This window comes from Tupaia chinensis, unplaced genomic scaffold (assembly GCF_000334495.1).
Source record: "Tupaia chinensis unplaced genomic scaffold, TupChi_1.0 Scaffold000528_1, whole genome shotgun sequence".
In the NCBI taxonomy this organism is placed as follows: Eukaryota; Metazoa; Chordata; class Mammalia; order Scandentia; family Tupaiidae; genus Tupaia; species Tupaia belangeri.
The window spans coordinates 5,845,853-5,870,630 of record NW_006160041.1 but is presented as its reverse complement, the minus strand read 5'-3'; the positions used below and the strand labels follow the sequence as shown (position 1 = coordinate 5,870,630).

The window sequence follows — 24,778 nt, the reverse complement described above, 5'->3', positions numbered from 1 at the left end:
CTCTGATGATTCTTTGTTTGAAATATCTTTAGTTTCTTAAACTTCTATTGTTTTCTGGGATTGGCCTCATTGCCTAGTGGTTAAGGGAGCTGGATCCCACATGCATGAGTGTAGTTTGAATCCCGGGTCCAGTAGCTGGAAAAAAAGGACAGATGCATGTGTGTGTATGCCCAAAATTCTGATGGGATGGAGAAACGGAGGAAAAGGAGTTGTGTTGTAATCTTACCCCAGTGAGGGGTGCTTTCTCCCTCTCCCGCTCTCGGTCTCTCTGGTGATTGTATTGTGCCCTCTGGCAAATAAGAAAAAAAAGGTTTTTCTGAAACTTTGAGATTTTCTTGCATGAAATAATTTTCCTATGCATCTTATAGAAATTTTGAGGTAAGGATGGAAGTAAAACAGGTTTAGAGAATTTTCTACTAAAAGAATTACACTTAGGATGTGTGTCTTTTTATTTTGGTGAAGATGTTCAAGATGCCACCTTCTAACATATGTATTTTTGTAGAACAGTGGCTCCCAACTCTTTTGGTACCAGGTACCAGTTTTGAGGAAGACAATTTTTCCTCAGACCAGGGGGGCAGAGATGGTTTTGAGATGATTCAAGCACATTAAATTTATTATACACTTGATTTCTATTATTATTATTATATTATAACATATAATGAAATAATTATACAACTTACCATAGGGAGCTCAATCTAGATCCCTCACATGCACAGTTCACGATAGAGTTCACACTCCCATGAGAATTTAATGCCATGGCTGATCTGACAGAAGGCGGAGCTCAGGTGGTGGTGTTGCTGGGGAGTCAGACAGACAGAAAGCAAGAAATCATCCCCTCTGCCCTAGGGGCCTCACCACAATCTGTTCTCCATTCTCCTCTTGGGATTTTGAGCATGCACACACGTGCACCCAGTGTTAGTTTTAAACTGTTGGGTCTGGGACTCGAACCACCATCAACTATGTGGGAGTCCAGCGATGTAATCATTGTGCCATCTGTTGATCCCTAATTCTACTATACTTTAAATAAAGGTGTATGAGAGTTTTCACTGTACACTGAATGGGATTCTTTTATTGAAGGTCATGTTGTATTTTTATGTTTAAGGATATATACATTATTACAGTATAATAGACATCAGATAAATATTGAGAGAATTTCTGTTTTTCTGTCTAATTTTAGAGAGTATATGTGTTTCTCTCATTTACCTTACAGTGTTGTTAGGGAAGTGAGATACTCTACATGAAAGTGCTTTTAAAATTTGGAAGCATTGCACAAGTCTAAGGGATTATTATTTAGAGTTGTCAATATGACTAAAATTATATTTACGGAATTGCTTTTTTAAAACAGAAAAATGAAGGGAAATTACATGGGGAAGTGACTTCTTTTGTTTTCAGTCTAAGTGTATAGAATTATGACATGCCAAAGAACTAATATAAAATGACATTTTTAACTTAAAAAGATCAAAAAAGTAAATTGTTAATCTTTTTTTTTTGTTCTTTTTCCTGTTTGATTAATTTTTGACCTGGATTTATTTTTAAGGGTTTGTGTACATCAATGGCAGAATCATCCAGCGATTCAGACCACTTCCGCTATCGTGACCGATTGAGTCGATGGGCTGCCAGATCAATTCACAGGGGAATTCGAAGTCATCCTACAATAGATGTCACTTCGAAGGTCAACACTATAACAAGTACTTTACAGGTTAGTTTAACAATGATTGCAGACTAATAGCTTTTAAATCATTTGAGCTGAATAATAGTTTCAGTTCATGTATTAGTTTTCTTGCTGTAACAACAAGTGACCACATAGCTAGTATCAGATTTGTTGGTCTGAAGTCTGACATGGGTCTCATTGGGCTATGTTCCTTTCTGGAGTTCTAGTGGAAAATTCGTTCCCTTACCTCTTCTGTCTTCTAGAGGTTGTCCACGTTTCTTGCCCAGTGGCTGCCTTCTTTTCATTTTCAAAGCCATCAAGGGTGGGTCAAATCCTTCTCCCATCATGTCATTCTGAGTCATTCCTACCTCCCTTTTCCTTTTTAAAGGATGCTTGTCATTTCATTTGGTCCACACAGTCACCTAAGAGAATCTTCCCATCCCATGGTCTTAATTTAGTGGCACCTGAAAACTCCCTTTAGCCATATTGGGTACACACACAGGATTTGGGGATTGGGACTTGGACATAACTGAGAGTCATTTTTTGGTCTATCATAATCAGTAAAGACATTCGAAATATGTGATAACTTATAGAGAGTGTTTTGGATAAAATACTATTTTCTAATAAAATACTGTGGGTGAAATTACCATAGTTTAGTTTCTTGTGAATGTGTACCTTTAGACAAGTTGCTCAGATTAGCGTGAGATTACTTACAGGTGAGTAATATAGAGATAACCATATTGATTTAGAAGCCAGCACTGGATGGCATTTAGGAGTTTGAGTGGAGTAATTCTGCATCCTTTTACATATAAAGGAGTGGGGAAAAAGGATGAAGGAATAGTAGTACAGTCACAATTGGAAAGGAAAACTCTGAAATTTAATTTTCTTTTTACTATTAATTCCTTATTATTGCCTTAGTCTGGAGGAGCACAGCTTTATTTATTTATTTATTTATTTTGTCATAGGGCATGTGTGCTTACTGGAAAGACAGAGAGAGAGAAAGTGAGAAATCATCTCCTAGTAGGGATGGCCATGCCATAGTCCTTTCTCCATTCTCCTCCTGGGATTTTGGGCATGCCACCCAGCATGAGTTTCAAACCACTGGATCTGGGACTTGATCCATGGTCAGCAGTGTGGGCATCCAGCACCTTACCACCTGCTGGCCCCAGATGTTGGCTTTTAATTGCTTTGGATTAGTATACATAGATAAGAATTGGATAATTTCTGATGGAGAAGCTATAATTTGATTAAAAATAAGAAGGCTTATTCTTTTTAAAATTATTTAAGCTAACATAAAAATGGAATTGTGGAGTGTGAATCTTTGTACTTTCCCACCATTCAGACTTAGTAGTGTGAATATAGTTTTGAAAGAAATGCTTCCATTGATTTCTCAGGTGAAACCTTGCGTATTTAGATGGAAACCATTTTCATTGTGTTTAGAACTATTGGTTGTTTATAGCCTTTTTTTTTTTTTAAGTTAAGCTTTCAAAGATATATATGTGTGTGTGTGTGTGTGTATTTTTTTTCCTTCTGGTCAAGTTCTGAGGTGAAGTAGTAATTGAAATAACATTGATTCTAATGATTTATTTCTCATATATAATCTGTACATTTATTATTAGGATTTCTTATACAGATGGTATGAATTAGTAGAGGTGCACAAATTGATCGTGAGCATTGTTTACAGTTTATAGTTTTGTGGCTAATTTACTCTGGAACCTTGAATAAGGATTTAAATGATATGCTTTGGATTCCACACAAGTAGATTAAGGATGGATTTGGGTTTCTCTCTCAGTGGTGTTAAGATTTGATATTTATGAAGTACTTTGTATCCAATTTAATTATGATATAAACTGTAACTTTTACAAACTGTTGACTTAGCTGTTTGGCATAGATTACAACTGATTGGGAAAAACAGCATTGAAGCAATTAGTAGAGTCCATTTTCTCTTTTAAGGATACTAGTCGGAACCTGCGACAAGTGGACCAGATGCTTGGACGATACCGAGAATATAGTGACGGACAGGCGGGTGCTATAGAACACGTGAGAATACTTACATATGTTTACATTTTCTCTTAACCTTTTGAGGAATGCAGTGTTTGAAGAGTGAGGAAGTGAGTTAAAAGAGATAACCATTGTGAATAGCACTTGTTTTTAAACTGATTTACTATTTTGTATTTTAAATTTCAGTTAATTTATCAGCTGAATTGCCAACCAGCTTATACAGAATAAATTCTACTGAATTTGAAAGTTATAGGTCAGAGAGGGAAAAATTCAGAACATGAATTAAATGGAAATTTGCCAAACTTAGGCCACAGGTGCCTTTCATGGGGAGATAGGAATTTTAAGGATGAGGCCGGTAGGTGGTGTGCTGGTTAGGGTGCTAGACTCCCACATGGCTGACTGTGGTTCGAGTCTTGGACCTCGCAGCTTTGTTTCTTATTTTTCTTTTCTCTTAGGAATTTCTCTTAGGGTTAAATTAAAAAAAAAATTTAAAAAGAAGAATTTTAAGGATGTTATGCTTCCAAAATAGGAGTATAAAATTTATCTTAAAACACTCCGAAAGTTCTGTGTAATCAGGAATGATACAAGTTGCAAGGATGGTTTATTTTAAAATAATACATGTTTGTTGTTTTTAAAAATAAAACTCTTGGGCCAGCAGGTGGCATGGTGGTGAAGGTTTTGGAGCCCACATAGTCTACCCTGTGATCTTGACATATGGGAGGCTTTAGAAACATTCTGGGCACATACCTGTGTGCCAAATCCCAAGAAGAGAGTGAAGGAGAAGGAATTTGTAGCGCTTGGGATGATGCTTTCTCACTTTCCCTCTATCTGTCCCTGTCTGTCTCCTGCAAGCACTCGTGCCCTATAACAAAACTAAAACAAACACAAAAATCCTCCCTCAAAACTCTTCTCAGTCCTACTCCAAAACAGTAAACACTTAAAATTTTTTATATCCTTACAAATATGTTTTGTGCACCTACAAAGGTATGTTTGATTGGTTTGAAAAACTGAATCATATAAAATGCAATACTATTCAACTTTTTCCACTTAATAATCTGTATCACTCTCCATCGGACTTTTTGTACCTATATCTCATTCTTTTGAACAGTTTGTTAATATTTTGTAGTGTGGCTTTGGCCAGCTTCTTCTGTTATGAACAGTGAAGCACTATTATTGTACACATATTTTGTATAATTCTAGAATAAAATGAGTTTTCTTTTTTTAAATTTGTTACAGAATGTGTATGCTCACCAGAGAGATTCACAGGGGATGACCATATCACAGTCTCTTCGCCTCTGTTCTCTTCTTCAGATTTTGAGCACACATGCACATGTGCCCAGTGTGTTGCCCAGTGTGTTTTTCAAGCTGCAGGTTGAGACTTCAGCCGTGCAGGCAGCCGTGTGGGATCTAGCCATCTTAACTATAGCTATAGCAATGGCTGGCCCTAAAATGAGTATTTTTTAAATTAGCATTTTGTTAATTCTAGTTTTTCCTTCCTTTGGAATTTGAGTAGTCTTCTTCTATAAACTTTGGAAAATCAGTGCAGTTTATCCCTTCATGTTTCCACTTATGAATATACAGTGTAGTAAGACTAATATTACATTTTATATGATAATGATTGTTTTATATATATTTGTGCTGTACTGAATTGTCAAATAAACCCCAAGTTGTCATTGATGTCTTGCTATTTTCTTCTTAGAAAGTTATAGTCCTTATTATTCACTTGTATTTGGAAGTTAATTACTCGAACACAGGAAAACATATTTTCTCTCCTCAAAGTTTCTGTTTTCATTTAGAAAATAAAACTTTGACATTCTTGCAACTTCAGATTTTTTACGATTTTTAAAATATATTTGCAGATGGAGCTGTAGACTTTGTATATTTGCATAGCTCACGAACTATTTAGGTTAATTAACTTATAATGAAATTGATTCCTGGCTTTTTAACTTATTAGCAAAACACAGAAAACATGGTTATGTAGTTCACAGAGAATAATCCTACTTTGTCCAGTTGAATATTAGATCCTTATTTACAGTAGCAAGTTTCCTTTGAATTGGGCAATTGGGAGATAAAATTATGTACTATAAAAACTTCTGTGCAAATGCATTTAAAATACAAAATGTATTCTGTGGCATTAAGTCTCTGTGGTCGGCCTAGCATCATACAATGTGGAGCTCTCTGTAGGAGAGGTTCTTAGTCACAGAAAGTAATCTCCACAGGTATTTCCATCTGAGTTATAAGTACACAGACTGTAAAGCCATTCAAAAAATAAGAGACATGGAAGCAGGAATCTGGTTTTTTTTTTTTTTTTGCTTCTAGCTATTCCTTAGTGGTCTAGAGTTTCCACAAATTCTTGTTCTGTTAAAACAGTGGTTTTCAGTGATATTTTCCCCTCCAGTATAGTAGAGGACTGTGTCACTCTTTGGCTTATTTTATATTCACTGAATACAGCGATCATTTTCATCTTGTCACCTAGAAGTTCCCTGGAGGAGCCTCTGCAATAATCTGTGGGAACTCAGTGTTTCTCATGGTTGATTTTCTTGGATCACTCATTGAAAATTGTGTTTTTTTCTTTTAATATAACAATATGTAATAGTATGGAATATATCATACCTTAGAGTGGGTATATGTAGTGTCCCAAGTATTATGTGATTTATCTGAATCTTTTATTTATAATCTTCAGGTTCTGGAAGTAGATGGTAGGATTATCCTTCTACTTTTTTTTTTTTAAAGGCTTTTGCTATAGGACACATGCCCTTGCCAGAGGGAGACAGAGACAGTGAGAGGGAAAGTGAAAAATCACCTTCTAGGTGATGGACACGCCACCATCCCCTCTCATGGGATTTTGGGCACTCACACACACACATATCCAGCATGATTTTCAAGCTGCTAGTTCTGGAATTCAACTGTGATAGGCCATGTGGGAATCTAGTACCTTAACCACTATGCCACCTACTGGTCCTCTAGCTTTTTTTTGTTTTCTTCTTTTTGAGATTATACTGGAACTCATACTCTCTCTTGCAGTGCAACATGCTTTTCTTTTCCTTTTTAAAACGTTCTGTAATAGGTTAAACTGTTTTCACCAATATTGAACTATTATGAAAATTTATCCATGCAAGATAGCCCCTGCTTAGTGAAATTAGCATTACTGTTTTAAAATATAAAAATATAAGAATACTTTATAGAAAAATTTGAATAAACTCTTTTGCTCTAGGGCCAACAGAAACTTTTATTATTAATTTAGATTTTATAAATGATTCTATTGCTAAACCCTTGGAAGTAGATATGAATTTATAGATACACATCTTTTATTTTTATTTATTTATTTATTTATTTATTTATTTATTAAAGAGAGGTTTTTGCTATAGGGGTATGTGAGCTCACCAGAGTGATTGAGAGAGACAGGGAGATAGAAAGAGAGAAATCACCCCATCCCCTAGGGGGCATGGTCATGCTGCACTCCCTTTGCCTCCATCTCTTCTTGGGATCTTGGGCTTGCATGCACACGTGTCCCATCTGAGTTTTAATCTGGGAGGGTCCAGGACCCAGACTGCAGTCAACTAGGGAGTACAGTGACGTAACCATTATGCCATCTGCAGATCCCAATATATAGCTTTTCTATATAACACACTTAAGTATTTATTTTCTTAGTGTTTGCCTTTGTAAATGGAAGTTACCAATGGATGAGTAAAGTCTGGAGATATAAATAATGAGAGCAGTGTTTTCTTCCTGAGATCTCCTCCAATAAGGGAACTGTGAGAATTATTCTTACTGGTATTATAAGGCCCATATGTCAAGTCATATTGTACCACTCTTTGGCTACAGTTTTTGGAAATACACATGATTTCACTGTTTTTCCCTTGAATCTTGAATTCCTCCTCTCAGGTTTTTGGGCATGCGTGCATATGTGAGCAGAATGTTTTTCAAGCTTCTGGGTCTGGGACTTGAACTGCACCACTGGCCATGTGAGATCCAGCTGTCTGGCTGGCCCACTTAGCTTTTCATAGAGTCTGTGGAAATTCTCCATATGTTATTCCAGATACTTTTTATATTAACTCATTTAATTATCTCAGCAATCCTGTATGATAGATACTATTATTATTTTTACTTTCAAGATAAAACTAGGTCACAGAATAGTCACTAACTTGCTATAAATAACACAGCCAAGGGTAGGATATTATTTCAAAATCAAGCATCAGGATTTATTTACATTGCTAAGTCATGGGTACCCACATTTTTATGATACTTTGAATTTGTATGTCTGAAAATTGAGATTTTGGATTAAAGTGTGAAAGATTGTACACTCATTGATAAACCAGAATTGGGAAATTATCTTAACTCATGAAAAAAATAGAAGCCTACTGTGATAGAGATTTTAATTTTATAGCTGTTACAATGTCTAGAATAAGAGTTAGATGGAAGGAATACAGTGACAGGATTGGGAATTAATCTGCTGCTGAGTTAGGATTGCCATTAAGACAGTTTCAGAGTTTGCAGTTCTAGTTGTTACATGGGCAGTGTGGTAGGTTCTGTGAGTTACCTGCGTCAGCACTCATTTTCTCCATCTTCCTAAGTAATTGTTGGTTTTTCGCTAGCCTTTCTTGTAGCCATTCCAATGTATGAGACAGGTTTAGTTACGTGGTGTATCTTAGGGTCTTTGGGCTCTGTGAACTGCATGACCTTAAGGAAGTATCATCCTGCAGTGGGATTGATCGACTTACTGTTTAGGGTACTTCTGGCACTGTGTGTTCCCAGTCATGAGAGAATAGGGACTGTCCCTGTGCTAATGCTGTAAAAATGGAATGCCCTGAAGAAAGAGTATTTATTATAAAAAGTTAATACCTCCTGCATTGTGAATTTGGACAGTAGCTGATGAAGCTGTAGTAGTTAATATCGGATATAAAAGACAAGTACAGTTCTCTTGATTCAAATCAGTAGACTAAGTTTATTTTTAAGGTAAAGATGAACTAAAATATAGCAATATCAAGTTAGAATTTATATACTTGCATTAATAGATCATTTTTCTTCTTATCAAGTACTTTGATTAAACTTTCCCTTTGGGAGTATTAGGATCTTGCCATCTGGTGCATGAATTTTGGAAGAATGCTAAATGTTATGTAGTAAAGTCTAGGCTTTTCCTTGTATTTAATTAGTTTCAGTTGTCAAATGTACTTAGGGTTATCACCAAAGGATACTGTTAATGGTTTAAGCCAGACGCCAGCCACTTAAAATATCTTAAAAGGGAAGTTATCCACTCCTTCCTCCCTGACGGACCTTCATTAATTGTCCTGAAGATAAGAATTGTTTGGAATCTTTCAGTAAATTTAGTGTTCTTTAGTAAAGTCTAGGGGTAAGAAATTTTAATCAAAAATTATTTTAAGACCTTCTTTTTAGAAACATATTTCAAATACTGACAATTAAGTTCTGAGGGTCTTTTGTTTAAAATTATATTCCTGGGACCAGCAGTTGGCGTAATGGCTATGTCGCTAGACTCCCATGTGTTCGACTGCGGTTTGAGTCACGGACCTGGTGCCTTAAACTCATGCTGGGTGCGTGTGCGTGCGTGCCCAAGATCCCAAGAGGAGAATGGAGGAGAAGGGATTGAGGCGTGGCCATCCCCCCTGGGGGGAAATTTCTTGGTTTCTGTCTCTCTGAATGTCTTTGTCTTTCTGGCGAGGGCACATGCCCTATAGCAAAAACCTCTCAAAAAAAAAAATTCTTTCTCTCATGAAGGTACTGAACAGGAAAATAGCTCTTATGAAATTTTGCTCACTAAAAGATGGAAAAAGGTTATCGAGCAAAATGGGCAATATATATTTGAACTTTGTTCTTTATATACATAAATGATCTTTGAAAAACAAAAAGTACATCATGACTTTTTTGACAACTCAAAATTTAATTGCTTATACTGTTTTAGATATCTGTTAAACTTTTACCCTGTAATTCACCTGAGAATTCCCATCTTCAAACGTTTGCTAAATTCTTATAAGATTGAGTTGTCGGGAAAGTCATGATGCATTCTTGCATAGGAAAATATATCACGACTTTCCGGACAACCCACTAGATACCTGCAGATTACAGGTACTCAGTATTTGTTACTTTCCTGTCCTTTACTTCACTGGGCCTGACTTCAGTGGCAATATGTACCAATATGGCCATAAATAATACAGTGTGTTGCAACATATACAGTGATAGATGTATCTAATTATTTTGACTTCAAAGGATATGCTAAATTAGATGGCTTACATAGTAATGGTCTTTCTCTCCTCTTCTGTTTGTGAGTATATTATCTAGCCACATAAAATGTAATAATATGCTATTATGAAGAGCTCCCTGCATGGTCCATGAATGCACATTTATTGACATTTAAAATGTAATGTGCCAATGTTTTAAAAATTCTTTTTTTGTTTTCAGAGATTTTTGCAATAGGGTGTATGCGCTCACCAAAGAGACAAAGACAGAGACAGAGAGACAGAAAGCAGAAAATTACTGCCTGGTTGAGATGACCCTGCCATAATCCCTTCTTCATTCTCCTCTCAGGATTATTATACCTCAGTAAAGGTGGTGGAAAAAGCAAAAACAAAGCGAATTCTAGTTCCAGGTTAAGAGAGTTAGCATACTCTTCAGTACATGGGGCTACAAAAACCTCTTCTGAATGCATGGAGCAGCTATTTGAGAACTCTGAAAAGAAAAATCAGGAAATCTTTGTTCAGTGTTTTTTGATGTGCATGAATTTCAGTGGAAGTTTAGTCCAATGACACCTGTTCTCAAACAATAGAGTTCAAATTTCAGTTACTGCAGTATGTTAATGACAGGTAATCGCATAAAGTACATCCTCTCCAGTTTGCTCTTCAGCCCATGCATCACTGTGTTAAGAACAGAGTGCTGCTATTTGGTCACCAACAGTGAAATGTGTAGTTTGTTACCTCCTTCTCTCCTGATGATAAGCCTGTATGCTATTTTATAAAAATCAGAAAGGAATTGGCCAGTAAAGATGAAAGTACAACAGAGAAGTGAAAAATGCTAATGCTGGAAGTGAAATTTGAATCATATGAAAGAATTATGTGTGGAGTTATAAATAAAATATACTGACACTACCTTATTCAAGAATTTTTTTTTTTTTTGTACAGGTTTTGCCTTAGGGCATGTGCATTTGCCTGAGACATGAACAGAGATGGTAAGAGGGAGAGTGAGGAATAACCCCCAGAGAGGATGACCATGTTGCAATCCGTTCTCCTCCCAGGATCTTGGGCAAACATGCATATGTGCCTGGTGTGAGTTTTAAGCTACCAGGTTTGGGACTCGATTGGTCAACTGTGTGGGAGTCCAGAGACATAACCATGATGCCTTCTGCTGGACCCATACCTTATTCAAGAATTTCTACATGTGCACCCAGAGATTTTCACAAAGTAAATTTTAGGGAATGACAAGCTCTTCTAAAAAGCTTCTCTGAATTAAAGTGTCTCATTTATTCATTTTATTTTTTTCTTTTGCATTTTTATTATAATATAAAAACTACCATTTACCAAATAATCCACTCTGCCCCAAGCATCATTCTAATTATTTTATATTGTCTAATTTCCTTCTCAAAATAAAATATATGAAAAAGTTATTATTACCTGATGGGATATGAAAGATTGGACTGGAGGTGGAGCAGAAGTGAAAGCAGAATAGCTGAGGAATGTATTGTCCAGCTTCCCTTTGGTCTTGTGAATCATGATGTTTTTAATCATGTTTCTAATTTGGAGTACCCATTGTTGCCTAGGTGATTTTCATTTATAAATCTGGCGTGCAATATAGTTAGTTTTTTGAGTTTTATATCCCCTTCTTTCAATTTTTGGTTAACCTTGACTTACATTTTGTTTCTAATCAGAGTTTTTCCAAATAGAGACATCATAGAGTTTTTCCAAATAGAGACATCTACGAAACAAGTATATTTTTATTTTAATGATAATTTTAAAAACTTCTGTGGTTTCTTTTTCATTTAATATATTTACTCATTTCCAAAATAATAAGTTGGTTCCCTAGTATCCTCTCTTGGTGACCAATGTTTTATTTCCTCTTGAATATCATTAACTTACAATTTTATGCATATTTGAAGTATTATCCTCCATTGCAGTTAACATCTTTATTAATGTTCAGATTGTTCTTTGTTTTGTTAGAGAGAGCCTAGAAACCTGACTTTTAAGTCTAAAAACATATCTTCATAATTTAAGTAAACTGTCTTATAAACATGTATTGCCATTTATTTTCAATGCCAGAATTTTTTTTTTATTCGTATTGGTGCATGGGAATGCTTCAGTTTTACTTAATATCAAATAAAGATAAAGGAATAGACCTTGACTGTAAAAGATGCAGTTCTATATGTCAAGATGAAAATATGTCATAGCATGTTCTATGATGCTCATTTTATAGTATTTCCAACAGAGAAAAATGGAATCATTACTTGTAATATTTTGAGGTGATCATACTAGATTCAAAAAAATCACTATTATAGTTAGTACCACAGTATCAAATTGAACATTGATTTAGTTTCAACAAAATAGCAGCCTCTGTCATAGAAAATTAATGTTAAATTGAGTTATGTTAGTATTATTTTGTCTTTATTTAATTTTAAACTTGGTTTGGCTTTGCCCGGAGCTAGGAGTTATAATCCCAAAGAATTTAAAACCATTTGTATGATTTTGTTACCTCATTATTTCTTTGTTTTATCAAATTGTTTATCAAAATGGTTCAAACTTCATAATTAGATTTTGTCAGTGTGTTGTGTATTACTACTCTAAATGTAGATTTTAATTCTGCTATGTTTTTATGTTTTATGTCTTAAGTGAAGTATCTCTTTTTGCCATCATATTCATAGGAATAATTTTAAAGAGTCTTTATCTAATCTTCTACATCTTTTTTTTTCTTAATTTCATTGATCAGCCTATTCATCCAAGTGGCTTGGTGTATATCTTTTTAGAGTTTTAAAAATGATGCTGCCAAATACTCTTTCTTGCTTTTTATATTATTTCTGAAATGATTTATTTTCTACTGTTCTTTCTATATTTTTAGGAAGTGTTTTATTTTTCTTGTTCTGCACTATTTTTCTATATGTCACATGGTGGCTATTTATGTGTGGCGGGGCGTGTGTGTGTGTGTGTGTGTGTGTATGTGTGAAAATTCATTTTACCCATTGAATTTTAGTTACAGCTTAAGATTTGTTAACAAATAAGACCACATAAAAACGATACTGGCAAGTTCTACTTTTGGCATTGATAGATAAGATTATTTATTTGGATAAGGCATCTTACTACCCTAATTCAAAATATATTACAAAGTAGTGATAATCCAAACAGCATGGTTGTAGGACAAAAATAGACATAGACTAGTGGCCCAGACTAGAGAATCCATAAGTAAGCTTCAAATCATACAGCCAACTGATCTTTGACAAAGGGTACAAAATAATGCAGAGGAGAAAAGTAAGTCTTCTCAGGAAATGGTGGTGGAAGAACTGAGTATCTACCTGCAGAAAAATGAAGCTAGACCCCTATCTCATACCATTAACAAGAATCAATTGAAAATGGATCAAAGATTTAAATTTAACGCTTAAATCTATAAAACTACTGGTACAAAACTTAGAGGAAATTCTTGAAGACATTGGAGTAGGTGGAGATTTCCTAAATAAGACCCCAAAAGCTCAGGCAATAATAATAATAATAATAATAATAATAAAATACTGAGATTAAATTAAACTAAAAAGCTTCTGTAGAGCAAAGGGAACAATTAGCATGAAGAGAGAACCCTCAGAATGGGAGAAAATATTTGCAAATTATACCTCTGACAAGGGAAGATGACCAGAATATATAGGGAGCTCAAGTGTCTCACCTCATTTTTTTTTTTTTTTGAAGAGTAATTCAATTGAAAAAAAAATGGGTCAATGAGCTGAATAGACAACACTCTAAGGAAAATGTACAAATGGTGAAAGGCATTTAAAAAATATTCAGTATCTCTTAGTATAAGGGAAATGCAAGTAAAGACCACAGTGAGGTACCATTTAATCCCAATTAGAATGGCTGTGATAAAAAAAAAAAAAAAAAAAAAAAGAACAAGTGCTGATGAGACTGTGATGAAAAGGGAACCCTCTTACACTGTTGGTGAGAATGTAAATTAGTACAACCACTGTGGAAAGCAAGATGGAGGTTCCTCAAAATCTACAAATAAAACTATTATATGACCCAGTAATCCCACTCCTTGTTATTTACCCAAAGGATGGGAAAACAATCAGTTAGACACTTGCACATCCATGTTTACTGCAGAATTATTCACTGTTGCTAAATATGGAATCAACCAAGTTTCCAAGAACTTAACACTAAGTTGAAAAACCAATTGATTCAAGATCCTAGTGACCATTGCTGACTTTCTGATAGAAGCAAAATCAAATCCCTTCTGGAGGATGCTTTCCTTTAGAATTTTAAATTATCTCTGCAGTTTTTTATATATAATATTTGTTCCATTATTAAAAATATTTAGGCATAGAGAATATAAAAGGTGAACAAGAACCAAGGGAAAAGCAGACTATAAAAAATATATGGAGCACTAGCAGATGACATAATGGTTACTTCACTGGACTCACATGTAGTTGACTATAGTTCAAATCCCGGACCCAGCTACTTAAAACTCATGCTGGGTGTATGTGTGCATGCGCCCAAAATCCTAAGAGGAGAATGGAGGAGAAGGGATTGCAGCATGGCCATCCCCCCTGGGAGTGATTTCTCACTTTCTGTCTCTCTGTCTTTCTGACAAGTGCCCATGCTCTATCGCAAAAATCTTCTTAAAAAAAAAAAAAATTGGAGACCAGCAGTTAATGTAATGGCTATGTCGCTGGACTACCATGTAGTCGACTGCGGTTTGATTACCGGACCTGGTGGCTTAAAACTCATGCCGGGTGCGTGTGCGTCCTTGCCCAAGATCCCGAGAGGAGAATGAATGAGAAGGGATTGCGGTGTGGTCATCCCCCCTGGGGGTGATTTCTTGCTTTCTGTCTCTCTGTCTCTGTCTGTCTGGTGAGTGCATGCACCCTATAGCAAAAACCTCTCAAAAAAAAAAAGAAAAAGAAAGAAAAAGAAATGAGATTATAAAGTAACTATGATGAACATATTCAATACATTAAAAGACAAGATTGAAGTTTGGTAAAGAATTGAAACAAAAGAGCCAAATGAAAATTCCAGAAACCAAAAAATAGGATAACTTAAGTAAACAAACAAGTAACCACCAACCTTCAGAAAACCTAAACAGAAAAAGGCCTTAACACAGCCCTCACCCTTCAATTTTACTATGGTTGAGAGAGGTGAGAAAGCTGCAGAAGAAAAATTTGAAGCTAGTAGAGGTTGGTTTATATGATTTAAGGAAAAGACCATCTTCATAACACAGAAGTGCAAAGTGGAACAGCAAGTGGTGATGTAGAAGCTAAGGCAAGTTATCCAGAAGACTTCAGTAAGATAATTGGTGAAGGTGGCTACACTAAACAGCAGATTTTCATTGTAGACTATAAACCGTCTTCTATTGGAATAAGATGCCATGTAGGACTTTTCATAGCTATAGAGAAGAAGTCAATGCCTAGCTTCAAAGGACAGGCTGAGTCTCTTTTCACGAGCTAATGCCCCTGGTGACTTTAAGTAGAAGCCAATGCTCATTTACCATTTGGAAAATCTCAAGGTTCTTAAGAATGACGTAAAATCTACTCTGCCTTTGCTCTATAAATGGAACCACAAAGCCTGGATAACAGTACATCTAGTTACGGTGTTGTTTACCAAATATTTAAGCCCATTTTTGTAGCCTTTTGTTCAGAAAAAAAATCCTTTCAAATGTACCTGTGCATTGACAATGCACTGCTCATGCAAGAACTCTGATGGATATGTACAAGGAACTTAAATTTTTTTTTTTCTTGCTAATGGTACAACTATTCTGCAGCCCATGGATCAAGCAATAATTTGGACTTCAATTATTTAAGAAATATATTTTGTAAAGCTATAGCTGCCATAGATGGTGATCATGCTGATAGATCTGGACACAGTAAATTAAAACCTTGTGGAAAGGATTCAGCATTCTAGATGTCATTATAAATGTTCACGATTCCTTGGAAGAAGTGAAAATACCAATGTCAACAGGAGTTTGGAAGAAGTTGATTGTAGTCCTTATAGATGATTTGGGAGGTTGAAGATTTCAGTGGAGGAAGTCACTGTAGATGTAGTGGAAACAGTGAGAGGACTGGAAGTGAAGCCTGGGACTAAGTTTCTGTGATCTCACTGTAAAACTTTCAATGGATGAATTGCTTTTTATGAATGGGAAAAGGAAGTAGATTCTTGAAATGGAATCTACTCCTGGTAAAGATGCTGAGAATATAGTTGGGATAACAACAAAGAAGTTAGAATATTGTTTGGATCGAGGCCAGCAGGTGTCACAGTGGTTGAGGCACTGGACTCCCACATGACTGACTATAATTTGAGTCCTGGACCAAGCAGCTTGAAACTCATGCCAGGTGTGTGTGTGTGCGTGCCCAGGATCCTGAGAGGAAAATGGAAGAGAAGGGACTGTGACATGGCCATCTCCTCTGAGGGATGTTTTCTCACTTTCTTTCTCTCTCTATCTCTGTCTCTCTGGCAAGTGCATACATGCTCTCAAAAATTATATATAAAATATCCAGTCATTTCAACATATGAGAACAAAAATTAATATTTTTTTAAAAAAGGAATATTATGGGGTCATTGGGAAAGTCATGATACATTTTTGCATAGAAAAACAGAAGAATACATTATGACTTCCCCAGTGACCTAATATGTAAACTTAACTGATAAAGCAGTTGCAGGGTTTGAGAGGATTGACTCCAATTTTGAAAGAAGTTCTACAGTGAGTAAAATGCTGTCAAATAGCAAGCATACTACAGAGAAACATTTTCTGAAAAGAAAGTCAATTCATAAGGCAAATTTCATTGTTGCCTTATTTTCAGAAGTTTGTGCAGCTGCTACAGCCTTTAGCAGTCACCACCCTGCTCAGTCAGCAGCCATCAACACTGGGGCAAGATCCTCCACCAGAAAAAAGATGATTACTGACTGAAGGCTCAGAGGATCATTAGCACTTTTTAGCAATCAAGATTAAAAAAATAATAATATCTGTACTTTTTTAGATACATTGTTAATTGCGTACTGAATATACTCTAGTGTAAATGTAATTTTTCTTTTTAATAGGGCATATGTGCTTGCTGAAGAGAGAGAAAGAAAGAAAGAGAAAAAGTACCCCCACCCCATTAGATATGGCCATACTGCTACAACCCCTTCTCCTGCATTCCCCTCTCAGAATTTTAGGCATACACACACACACACACGCCTGGCATATTTATCAAGCCAGAGGGTCAGGGCCTCAAACTCTGTGTAGTTGGCTATATGGAATCCAATCACCTTAACCACCATACTACCAACCAGACCTATATAACTTTTATCTGCATTAGAAAACCAAAAGTTTTATTACTTGATTTATTGTAAAATTTACTTTATTGCAGTGGTCTGGAACCAAACTGGCAATATCTCCATGGTTCACCTATACTGATACACTGCTTCGTATTCACTGTCTAAGACCTCCGGTCTACTTTATTATTTTAATTATATATAGATGAATCTTACGATAGACCTTGGTTATCTTGGGCCTTATGTCTATTCTTCAGTGGATTGGGAGTCTAGATCCTCCAGCTAGTGAATACTCAGAGTAGCATCACACATATCCTAACTTGGGGAAACAGAGGACGGAGGATGTGAAATTATTATCCTTTTTGTAGTTCTGTCTCTTTTAGTCCATATTATTTTAACCTTGGTTTACCAGAATAGCTAAATCTAAACAGACAAAATAAAAAGGATTTGCTTCATTTGTGACATATCGTTTCATCCCTGCTTTTCCTTTAATGAAAGCTACTTTATTTGAACAGGTTTTCCCATTATGTTCTCTCTTTAATAGGTATTCACTCCTTAAGTGGTGTTCTTTTTCTTTTCTTTTTTTTTTTTTTTTTTTTTTTTCTTTTTGAGAGGTTTTTGCTATTGGGCATGTGCACTCACCAGAAAGACAGAGAGAGAGAGAGAGACAGAAAGCATGAAATCACCTCCTGGGGGGATGGCCACACCACACAGTCCCTTCTCCTCCCTTCTCCTCTTGAGATCTTGGGCACGCATACTCACGCGCCTGGCATGAGTTTAAGCCATCGGATGTGGGACTCAAACTGCAGTCAGTTACATGGGAGTCCAGTGATGTGGCCTTTACGCCATCTGCTGGTCCCAGGTGTTCTATTTTTATTTTTTTTTTAAGTTTTTTTGCCTTAGAGTGTGTGCACTCACTAGAGATACAGAGACAGTGAGAGGGAAAGTGAGAAATCATCTTGCAGATGGATGGCCATGCCACAATCCCTTTTCCAGTCTCCTCTTGGGATTTTTGGGCACACATACACACAAGCACCTGTTGTGAATCACAAGCCACCATGTCTGGAACTCAAACTGTTGTTGGCTAGATGGGAATCCAGTGCCTACTGGATTTAGGATTTAGCCATAGCTGGATTTAGGAAAATCTGTCTTTTATTTATTTTTATTTATTTATTTTTTAAGTTTGTTTCATTCATCAGAAAAAGAGGCAGAGTGAAAGACATGTACAAACATACGTGTACATGCACACACATCAGCATCCCACAGGGATGCTATGGTCCACCTCTAGCCTCAGCCAGCTAGGATGATGCACATGTGCACACACGCCCATGGGAGGTGTCAGGACACCAACCTGGGTCCTTTCTATGTGGTCTCAGCATCACTGGGCATTGTGTTACTGATGTGTCATTGTGGCTGACCAGGAATCCCTGCCTTATTCATTCATTGTTTTGTTTTGAGATTCTATTTAAAAAGTTATAGTTAACTTGTTCTATGGATTCATGTATTTTATTACTTTTATCATTATGTTTTTTCTTTCTTGTGTGAGGTATCTGGACCAGAAGGTTCCTAGCAACTCAGGGTTTGTTGATATTTCTCAGCTTTACTCTTTGTCCCCTTGGATATTAATTGAATCCTCTTCTCAGATCTATAGATGTGTATAGCTATGGACATTATTCTTAGTGTTCAATACGTTTTCTTTAGTTAACATAGCTATTTATGTCTAAAGAAGTGTTCTCCTTTGTCCCTTGCTAGCTGACTCCCTAATAATCTGAAGAGAGCTTTTGGACAGCTGTAATTCCTTCTAACATCTGACCCCATAGTTTTCTGAAATTTGAAGTGTTTGGATGAATGAAAGCGGTGTTGAGATATAGGGAGTGTAGTATATAGAATTGGGTAGTTTTCATTGTTTCATTAATAGCAATCCTTGTGACAGTTGTTCACTTTCCTGTGGGTTGCACATCTGGGGTCTCCAAAAGAATGTTTATAGGGAAGGAAGGCTTTCTGTCTTCTTTTTGTTGTTGTTTTTCTTTTTTTTGGAGAGGTTTTTGCTATAGGGGGTGTGCGCTTGCCAGAAAGACAGAGAGAGACAGAGAAACAGAAAGCAAGAAATCACCGCTCAGAGGGGATGGCCATGCTGCAATCCATTCTTCTCCACTCTCCTCTCGGAATCTTGGGCATGCACCCACATGCGTGCAGCGTGAGTTTAAGTCACTGGGTCTGGGATTCGAACTGTGGTCGACTACGTGGGAATCCAGTGACATAGCCATTTCACTAACTGCTGGTCCCTCTTTCTGTCTTCTTTGAGCTGGTTGGCCTGGTTTTGTTTCTCCATGGTAGTGGCGCAACAGTTAGACATCCCAATCTGGTTTTGTAAATTCCTAGTAGGCCTCTCTTTCACATTCTGATAATGGAAAGATGGAATAGGTAGTGACAGATACCATTTAAAAGCAGGTATTAGCTTTGGCTCTTAAAATGTGTATGTTTCCTACTTTCATATTTCCAAACATAGCATAGTTCAAAATTTACTTTGATGTAAATTTTCTTTTGGAAACAAATTTCAGAAATAGCTTTTAAAACCTGTAGTCAATTTGTATTTGGAAGATGTTTGAAAAGAATAACTTTTTCTTCATTATATTCTTTAAATTAGTTAAAAGAAAGCTTGGAACAATCAATAGGCCAGCTGCGGAGTCAACGTTTATTGAGAAACTCAGGAGGGAGAAGTATTTCTGTTACTAGTCTGAGTGCAAGTGACCTCGATGGTGGCACTGTGGCAGGTAAGCTCTTCAGATGTTCTGAAGACACTCGTATTTGTTAAAGATACTTCTAAAGTACATATTGAATACATTTAATTTTTGGAGAAATACAATTCATATGTAACATCATCTAGATTAGGTCTTAGAGCATGCCATTGTCAAAGATTTTAAAGTGTGTATTTTGAAATATATTAAAGATCTTTATAATTCTGAGCAATTAGTTTTTCTTTTCTTTTTTTTTTTTTATACTCTGTAGACCACATAAGCTTTGTCTGTCAAAATTCGGATTTAATTATCTGCTGCTAAAGAATTCAAACATAAACATAAATAAGACTTACTATGTGGTATACTTCATAGGTTTGAAGACTTATTCTAGCATGATAGTTTTTAGAGTGTCTTATACGATATCCTATGACACTTGCTAAGAACAGATTAATTTTAGCCTTGATGTACAGCTAGATGTCAATGGCTAGCTTAATGCTTATAACATTTAGTTTGCATGTAATTAATCATACTAATACTTTCCTGTAACACCAAATTAATATTTGAATTGAAAAGTCTACAGTGAAATGAGGTGATTGAGATAGATTGAGCATCAGTACATTGCATTGTTAATATTACATTTGATCATGCTAATAATAATTGAAAATTGGACACTATCATCTATTTTTTATATAGGTGGGTTTTGTTGATTTTTATATACTTCAGATTTTAGACTAATTAGTTGGTTATTCATGTTAAGTCATATTGGGTGAGTCAATTTTTTTTTTTTTGTTAATCTAGCAATTGTTTTTTATATGAGAAAATATTATTCCTCTTTTGTAAAGTATAGTAAATTGGAACTTCTGACACATTCTATATCCAGGTTATTTCTGTTTTTCACTTTATCTGTACCCCGCCCCCTCTTCCCCAATTTGCCAGTAGACTTGTGCTCACCAGAGAGAAACAGAGAGACAGACAGAGAAAGGGAGAGGAGAAAACACCCTTCAGTAGGGGCATAGTCATGACTCAGTCCCTTTCCCTCTATTTCTCCATCCTGTTGGAATTTGAGGCATGCATGAACATGTGCCTGCTGTGTTTTTCAAGCTGCTGAGTCGAGGAATAGAACCACGTGGTTGGCCATATAGAATCTGGCCACCTTAACCACTGGTTGTGCTGACTAACTTCATCAGTTTTAAGAGCAAGATTAGTGTCAATTTGGTACAACTTTATGGCCACAGCAAGACAATAGGTAAATAATCTGGGTTAAAGGCACATGTGTATAACCATGTCTGGTATGCAGGAACTGAGTCAAATTTTAAATTGTTTTTTTCCTCATGCATTATTTTAACTCTCTTTTTTTTCTTTTAATTGTAAAGAGGGTCATCGCTTTCCACCTACCTCACCTCTCAAGGACTATGGGGATCCACAGGGTATTAAACGACTTAGATCCAGAGCTGGTGTCCGGTTTGTTCAGGAGACCGATGATGTGGCCCAGGTACTTTGTACCATTCTGTAATTTGTATGTAGCCCTCCTCACTTTTCTATATAAATGACTGAAACTTAAACTTTATGGATAAATTTTAACCAAATTTTAGGAATTGGATCATCAGTAACTTTGTACTGATTATTTTTTTTTAAAACCAAGTAATCTTCTATTTTCAATCTATGTATCAGCATCATATATTTATTTTGAATTTTATTTAGGATCATATGTGGCAGAACATTTAAAAGTGTGTTTAGTAGGACATGTTTTGTCTCCTTCCTCGTTCAAGTGACTCCCTCTTTGGTGAGCTCTGCTAAGTCAGCCACTTTCTATTTTGCTAAGTTTGGTTTAATATGAACAAGTTAGTCCTTGTGTGGTTGACCTATTGATTTTTCCACCATTAGTGTTTTCTGGTTGTTAAATCATTGATGGAGCTACTTTCTATTAAGTAAGAAATTCTATACTTCCTGTATTCTCTAAAGATTTCTGAGGTATTAGTTCTATGGGCATACAGTTTCTTTCTCTGTTCTTTAAAGTTCTCCATAGAGCTGGTTATTTTTTTTCTTTTTGGAAGGGGGAGTGTCAGCTAAGTTAATTAGCAAAGGGCATGACATCTTTGTTTTGATAGTTGTAGTATGGGGTGCTCAAAGTTTTTTGGAGTGTATATGCTCATCTGCAGCTGTTACTTGTTATAGTTTAAGGTGAAGAGATAACCAAATGCATTAGAAAACATCTTGTAGAAACTTTTTCTTGACTGTTATTTTTTTGGTGGGTTCAACTTAGTATGATATCATATGATTAAAGTTTAGAGCAGAAAACAATGTCTTAATGTTATTCATTTACTCTTTCATTCTGTTTATTTAGTGTCTGTTATGGGGAAAGTGCTTAGGCTTGTAAACAGTGATAGCAAGAAGAGTGCCTTTCCATTGAGTTTGCAGTCGAGAAGGGGAACTAGATATTAAATAAATACATAAACATACCTATTCTTATGGACTGATACAAACACTATAATGAAAAGAAACATAGGACTACAGGACTGTATAGTAGAGGGACCTGTCCTAGGGAAGACTTTCTGAAGGAAGGCTGATTGAGCTGAGGTCTGAAAGTTAAGGAGTTACTCCAGGTAGAAAATAATGGTTTGGTAGGAGGGAGGAGAGAATAGCATTTGTGAGCAATTTAAAGAAGGCTTGTAGCTAAAAATGTAGGAAGGGCTTCATAGAATGCCTTAAGGGGGTGACAAAATTATTTTTAAAAGATCACTCAGGTATAGAAAATGGAGTCAATGCGAGCATACCAATTAGGAGGATATCGTAGTGTTCTGGGTGTGAATTAATGGTCACTCAGGTTGGGATACATGATGTTGGAGAAAAAAGGGGTAAATTTAAAAGTTAACGAAATTGAAAGATCTTTGTCTTAGTCTGTTGCTGCTTTGCTAACAGAAATACCTGAAAGTAGGTGGATTATAAAGAAAATAGAGGTCTATTTACAAAATTCAGTATCCTGGTGCTAGAAAGTCCAAAGGCAACACAAAATGGTGGATGGCAGTACTTTTAGTATAGCTAAGTGTGGTCCGTATTCATGAGTTTCTCTCATTATGGTCTTGTTTCCTCTAATTGTAATATATAGCCTCAAGGACTAATTCACAGGAGCCCTGCCCTAATGACAGTATCACACCCAAAGGCTCCCCCCTGGGATGTCAGGAAGGAATTAAATGTTCACCTAACACCTTTTCAATAGGGTCAGATCCCTATTGGGAGCACATCCCATTTGGGTGGACATCCAAATTAAAACACATGAACCTTTGAGGGATAAGGTTTTTTATTTGGAATTTTATTTAGGATCACATTTTATTATCATCCAAATCATAATAATCTTGGATATCCAATTGTCATAAAGGCAAGGTAGGGATGAGTGAAAAGGAGGCGTCAAGTGTATCCTAGGATTCTGGTTTGCAAAATAAGAAAAAATGATGGCAAACCTAAGTGGGTCATTTGTTATCTTCTTTGGTAATTCATGTTTTTCATGTGTTTTGGACATTCAGCCTTCTTAATGAGTGGTTAGCAGTGATCATTTCATTTTCAATGTTGTATGATACACTCCACAAGAAGAATAAACTGCTGTTTAGGGAGGGACTTTACAAAATTCATGGTAAAATAAAATGATTAATTTAGGTGTAAAAAATTTTGAAATCTATACATACTTTTTTTTAAAATGTACATTTTTCATGCACATTTGGAGATCTGTTGTATTTATCACCATTCTGCTCTTGATAGATGGTTAGTTTATCTTTAGTTCTTTTAGCAGCGTTACTACTCCATACTCTCTTATACGTGGTTCCAAGCGTAGAAGGGCAAGAGTTTCCTTAATAAGAGTTGGTAAGCTAGGGCATATAGGCTATGGAATGAAGTTTAATTGTCGCAAAGCCATGTTAACTCATTTATGGCTACTATTGCAGTTCAGTGGCAGAGTGGAGTAATTGTGACAGAGACAGTACAGCTGGCCAGCTTGAAATACTTGCCACCAAGCTCTTTAAATAAAATTTTATTGCCTCCTTTTCTAGAATATGGATAAGGAATCGGATTCTTATCCTATAGAGAATGTGATGGTTACTGTGTTATATAACTTTTAAAGAATTGTCCTTTCAACAAAATATTTCTTTCTAAATAGGTATTTCTCTTACCCTTTCTTAGTAATGTTATAGGATTTGGTCATTAATACAAAGAACAAGATATTAGTCTTACCTTTAGGGAATTTTCATGGAAAAATTCAGCAAAATCCTGAATGGGTAACTGTGTTTTGCTTTGCTAGTTTCATGCTTTTCATCAGTCCCTCCGAGACCTTAGCAGTGAACAAATTCGCCTTGGAGATGATTTCAACAGAGAACTTTCCAGAAGAAGCAGGTAAAAACAGAATATAGTTTTCATGGGAAGCATAAATAATTAAGGAGAATAAATTAGCTTTTATAACTGACATGTTTACATAGATATAAAAATATAATGTATATTTATACTGGTATTATAAAATTTATTAAAAGAACAGTTCAAAGCCCTTTGAATTTAGAATACATCATGACTCAATGTTAGACAAATTTTGTATTTCTAAAAATACCTTACAACAATGGAATGCTGATATTAAAGAGAGATACATTGTGAGACCTTAGCAAAGAGGTGCATTTGGAAATACAACGGAAAGAGAAAGACAGAGACTGGCTGGCCGATTGACTGTTGGCATTCCAGAAAAAAAAGGTCTGTGGCATTTGTAAATGGACAGGAGCCATTGTTGAATAATACTTTAGCTTTTAGTTGAAATCTTCAAAAGCTAGTGCCTAACATCTGCCCAGTTTCTGTGATTTTTGTCAATTCTGGTCTGTCTCCAAGAGCTTTTAATTTTTATTATCAGCTGTGGCACCTGGCTTTCTTAGGGAGGCCATTATTTAAAAAAAAAAAAAAAAAAAGCTTTTTCACAA

General features: G+C 35.8%; 1 protein-coding gene across 1 annotated transcript in view; it reads left to right on the top strand.

The window, feature by feature from the left end:
• The window catches only part of CEP128 (centrosomal protein 128), a 461,274-nt gene that overhangs the window by 26,835 nt on the left and 409,661 nt on the right, over positions 1–24,778 (top strand). The window contains exons 4-8 of the mRNA XM_014591066.2: positions 1,538–1,699; positions 3,605–3,691; positions 19,742–19,868; positions 21,206–21,324; positions 24,121–24,212. Coding sequence (XP_014446552.1) covers positions 1,553–1,699; positions 3,605–3,691; positions 19,742–19,868; positions 21,206–21,324; positions 24,121–24,212 — 572 coding nt within the window. The 5' untranslated portion in view covers positions 1,538–1,552. The remainder of the gene's footprint in view (positions 1–1,537; positions 1,700–3,604; positions 3,692–19,741; positions 19,869–21,205; positions 21,325–24,120; positions 24,213–24,778) is intronic.